Here is a 4,882-nt window from a genome sequence, read left to right as displayed (position 1 = left end):
GATAGATTTTAGCCAATCCTATTCCTCATACTTTCACATAAATACCAGTGAGACTTAGAGGTATTACTTGGCTATATAAATTTATTGGAATATAAGATTTAAATGATACCAAATGAGAACCACAGTCAATCTAAAAAATAGCTTTGCTAATATCATAAAATCAAGATGGATATCTGAAATAAAATCAGATTTTTTATATTCTTGTAACAGCTAAAAAGTATTTAAAACATCTGATGTGATTAATTTTAAAGACTCTTTACTTTGGCTTTTGTACATACACACTAGAGATTAAGTAACAATAAAAGCCAACCAATTCAAGTCCATATTGATTTAAAAATCAACTTTTGTACTTTTCATGAAAGAAATTTATATATACATTTTTTAGGCAAACATGAAAAACATGGAATATATATTCCATATATACAATTATCTTCCTTTTACATCACTCAAAAACCACTCTAGATAAAAAGTTAATGGATTCATTCAGTTTAGCAGTATAATTTATACTACAGCATGTGTTCCCCTGTGTTAAGTTCAACATAATAAGTACAAGTGACAGCAAAAATTAAATTTATCATTTTTAATGAAATGACTTTGGAAATAATGTACATTTCCATGACACCAACACAATAGTTTTCGGAGCCACAGTAAGATACACAGAATTACATCCGTAATTTGTATTAAATGTCAACATTTCAAGCAGCAATTTATTACATGGCAAACAAGATCAAGAAAGCAACCATCAAACAAAAGAGACCCATAGCTTCAGACAAGGCGAATCCCAGGATAGCGTATGAGAACAGCTGCTGCTTCAATGAAGGGTTTCTTTAAAAAAAAAAAAAAGATAGGAAATATATTATTTAGATACATTAGCTAAGTTTCAATGTCTATAAGGCTGAAGTCTTTTTTTTTTTTTTTTTTTTAGGTTGTTGCCATAAGATGCTGCTTAAATCAGTTTTCAACTGTACAAACATTCGTTATTAGTTTTATTGGAAAGTCACATATCTAATAAGATGAACTCTGACAACCTTAAGTTTTTATTTGAAAACCATTTTTCCATGGAAGTATACACTTAAGTATTTTATTTCTAAGTTAAAACATCTGAAAGAATTCTAAACAAATAACTATTTCTATACTAAGGGTCAATTTTTTCTTGTGTAGTGGATATTAAGAAAGAACTTCAACAGGTATGCCTTTATAAGCAAACTCAAATCAAATTTCTAGAAAGCAAGACCTTAAGTACATCAGAAATAAGGTGGGAGGGAAAACACAAAGATTATTTTGAAAAAATAAGCAATGTTTTCAAAAATATTTTTGAGAGCCATTTTATCATTTGACATGTGGAAACACACAGGTTTAAGATGTGGATATTTCATATATTTTCAGGGATTGTAATAGATTATATTAAGCATGTTATTAAACCAAAAGATGATTTTTAAAAATAAGACCTTAAATCATAATCAGGGAAATATACTTAAGAAGTGTACTATGGAAATTTTAAAAATAATTTAAAAACACATTAGAGTGCATGCAATAAACATGATCATGAATTTTCAGATATGGAAAGTTACCTGGCATAACCAATAATCAGACTACCAAAGACAGTTCCAATACCAGCACCAGAACCAGCCACTCCTACTGTGGCAGCACCTGCACCAATAAATTTGGCAGCAGTGTCAATGTCTCTGCTGATAGCACTGGTCTGGAACTCCCTTAGTGCTGGCTGAGACATCCTGTTCTGGGACCCATAAGATACTGTGTTGCCCTATGGGGAAAAAAAAATCAAAAAGACAAAGGTCAAATGAATAGGTAGATTAAGTGTATTGTCAAGCTAATCCCATACATATTGCTCCAATTTTAGTTTTAATACATGGAGGTAAGAAATGTATTAGAAATAGGGGGCATATAAGGTGAGCACAAATATACATCATTTGAAGTCAGAGCACCTGTGTTTATTAGCTATTTATATTTTATGGCCAAACAATTTATTGTCCTAACTGTATTACTACTATAGTTTTAGCTTGAAGACATAGGTAGAAATATTCTTATTGGAGATGGTACACATCACCTAGATCTGCTATCTGTTACCCTAAGCAAATTATTTAACCTTTCTGGGTCCCAGTTTCCTCATTTGTAAAATATGAAGGTGGAACCAGAATTTGTATATTAAAGATCTAACTTCCCTTTCAGCTCTAAATAAATGATCTATAACCAAGCTTCTTAAACTGTAGGTCATGACCTCATAGGAGGTTTAATAACTGAATGTCTCCCCACCCCTGCGCCCCCCAGGACAAAATTATATTATCTGTAAATGTTTGATTTGCATATTTATTTTATATACCTATACACAAAATTTCTGGAAAAAGGGGTCCTGAGTGAAAAAAGTTTAAGTCAAGATCTATACCATTTGAGTCCCATGTGTTGAGACCTTTTTTCAAATGGCTAAATCTCTAGAACTTGTGTTTACTCCTTATTTTATTCTTGTTAAGAGAGGATACAAAAAGATACCATTATTAACACACAAAACCCATAAGACATTTTAGTTTAAAACAGTTCTCTTATAACCAATTACCTCTCCAGTCCTGACCTCTGGTCGAGACAACACTGCTGCAGAAATTGGTCTGTATACAATTCTGGATCCAGCACGGATCTGATAAATAAAAAATAAATTAAATTCTCATATATTAAGCAAACACATGTTCTGCAGAGTTTCACTGACTTTTTTGGGGGATGGGCACCCAAAATTCTAAGAAAGCTAATGGTTAAAAACAGATTAGAAAAGGAGAAAAGTATTTATACTGTAAAATGACTTGGAGGTCTTTCAGGATCACTGAAATTGATTACACTTTCAAAAGTGTATTTTGAAATACATATTTCAAAATGTATTACATTTGAATTACACTTTCAAAAAAGTTCTGATTCAAAATTTTTAATTTTAATACTACAGCACTACAAACTCTTTCTAGGAATCATCCAGTGAACCCAGTGATTCACTATTTAGTAAATCTAAAACCTATTAAGTGAAACAAATAATCCAGATCCATGGAAAGGAAAACCTAATGAGACTTAGGTTATGTTTGAAGCTATTTGTCATTGAAAACAAAATTCACTTCTAAAAATGGAAGAAAAGTAAAAAAGCCTTAGTCCTGGTAAAACACTAATCCTTAGTCAAAAAAAGCATTAAGTTATATTCTAAGAAAACAAAGTTTAGGAATCCTTAGGAGATCTCTTCCAATTCGGCCTATGCCCTTGGGTTTCCAAGGGCCTAAGGTCACTGCGAGTCCTAAGAGAACTTTGTCCCGATTCCCAGAGGGGCCCTTCTGTCCCGGCAAACACCCCGAAAGCGCAGAGCCCCTCCGCCGTCCGAGCAGCGCTTCTCCAGCTCTTCCCCGCCCATTCGGGGAGCCCAAGTCCCTCCCTCCGGGGCTGCGGGAGTTTGACCTACAGGCAAGGAGTTCTCGCTGGCGCGGCGGCCGGAACTAGGCCCCCTCCCCGCAGACCCTCTTCCCGCGCTCGTGGCAATGACACTGGAGGCCCTTCCTTGACCCTGAGGGCCGGGCCCGGCCACACCGACTGACAAGGGCCGGAGCCCGGGTGGGGGAAGAGGTGACCTACACCAGGGTGAAGCCTGACAGCTAGGCCCCGCCGCGCTCTTCTCCCCCTCCCCCTACTAAGTTTCCCAGGCCGAGGAGAAACTCTGCAGCTCCCTGGCCAGGGAGGGGAAAAGAAGGGCTCCTCCGTCCCAGTGAAGCAGACCGAGGAACAACGGGCAATGGGAGCCTAGGGCCTGCACCGAGGATCCGCTCCGGCCTTGGCTGGCCCCCCCTGTCATTCAGCGCGGACGCTCTCGCGGCGCCCGCAGCCCCGGCTCTCGGCGCCCAAGCCACTCACCAGCGCGGGGGAGCAGGCGAGCTTGGCGCAGGCATACATCTTAGGTGCAGCTGGGACGGCGGCGGCTGGATCACGCGGAGGGAGGCGAGGGCTCGGCTTAATGCCGCTTTCTCTGCTATCTGCGGAGAGAGGAAACGGGCTTTAAGGTCAAATGCGCGCGTGGGGCTGGCTCCCCGACTCCCGCCCCCGGGACCCGCAGCCCAGGCCCGCCGCGTCCCTCCTGTCCTTACTCAGCACCCGGTGCGCGAGGCAGCGCGAATGAATGAGGAAGCGGACTGGGCCGAGCTCGGCTCCGACGCGCCCGGGACTTACCTTCTCAAGCGGCTGCGGCAGAGGTCGAACCGAGTGGGGATGGGCGCGCACGCGCAGTCAGCCTCTTATCCCAGCCCCAGCACCCGGATGGAGAGGAGGAGGGGGCTACGGCCGAGAAGGCGGGGGAAGCCGAGTGGGTGGAGGTTCGGGGAGATAGACGCTCAAGGTCACTTTGTAACAACTTTATTAGGAACGAGCTGGGAAGGACAACGGGGTTTGACTGTACCCAGGGGCGAGTGGCTGCAGTAGCTGAATGGAGCGGCTTAGGCTAAGGGAAGGACAGCTGAGGATCCATTTTGACCAAATCTCTATTCTGCTCTTTTTTAAGGATTCATCTTCTTCACTTTCCAGGCTTCCCGCAGAACAAGAGTTCTTTTTTTCATTAGAATCTTTATTTCCCCTTGAGAGACAAATCTTTCTAGAGAACTTTGGGCCTTCAGTGACAGGCCTGGGGGAAGGCAGAATGACAGGCACCTTTTGGTCTCACCCAAACGGCTTTCCTGTCTTTAAATGCATAGAAAATTGTTCTGGATCTAGTGGGACACTTCAGGTTAGGGGCAGGAAGCTGGTTTGTGGGGGAATGAAATTGTGAAGTACCTCTTTGAAAAAGTCTCTGGCTTCTAATCTCAGTGCAACTAATTAGGTTTGTGACCTTGAGAAAAACACTTTGCTCTTTTGG

General features: G+C 41.1%; 1 protein-coding gene across 2 annotated transcripts; it reads right to left on the bottom strand.

Moving 5' to 3' along the window:
- Positions 1-562: 562 nt before the first annotated feature.
- Positions 563-4,312, bottom strand: ATP5MC3 (ATP synthase membrane subunit c locus 3). 2 transcript variants are annotated; one of them, XM_031960426.1, is made up of 5 exons: positions 4,204-4,312; positions 3,892-4,010; positions 2,573-2,650; positions 1,572-1,765; positions 563-825 (listed from the first exon to the last, which is right to left on the bottom strand). In XM_031960426.1, exons 2-5 carry the CDS (start codon positions 3,928-3,930, stop codon positions 711-713), a joined length of 426 nt encoding a protein of 141 aa, XP_031816286.1. In that variant the 5' UTR covers positions 3,931-4,010; positions 4,204-4,312; the 3' UTR covers positions 563-710. The 2 variants fall into 2 exon arrangements, with proteins under 2 accessions (XP_031816286.1, XP_031816287.1); XM_031960427.1 differs by lacking the exon at positions 4,204-4,312 and adding an exon at positions 4,122-4,203.
- Between the last annotated feature and the right edge of the window lie 570 nt (positions 4,313-4,882).

Source organism: Sarcophilus harrisii, chromosome 3 (assembly GCF_902635505.1).
Source record: "Sarcophilus harrisii chromosome 3, mSarHar1.11, whole genome shotgun sequence".
Lineage (NCBI taxonomy): Eukaryota > Metazoa > Chordata > Mammalia > Dasyuromorphia > Dasyuridae > Sarcophilus > Sarcophilus harrisii.
Note: the sequence above shows the minus strand (reverse complement) of the source record. Positions and strands in the feature narration are given on the sequence as shown.

Bases quoted from the DNA above. Each gene is read 5' to 3' on its own strand.
- ATP5MC3 (XM_031960426.1), bottom strand. From the start codon at position 3,930: ATGTATGCCTGCGCCAAGCTCGCCTGCTCCCCCGCGCTG. The intron at 1,766-2,572 runs GTAATTGGTTAT...TTTTCCCCATAG, and splicing joins CAGAGGTCAGGACTGGAGAG to GGCAACACAGTATCTTATGG. The intron at 826-1,571 runs GTAACTTTCCAT...TTTTTTTTAAAG, and splicing joins CTGATTATTGGTTATGCCAG to AAACCCTTCATTGAAGCAGC.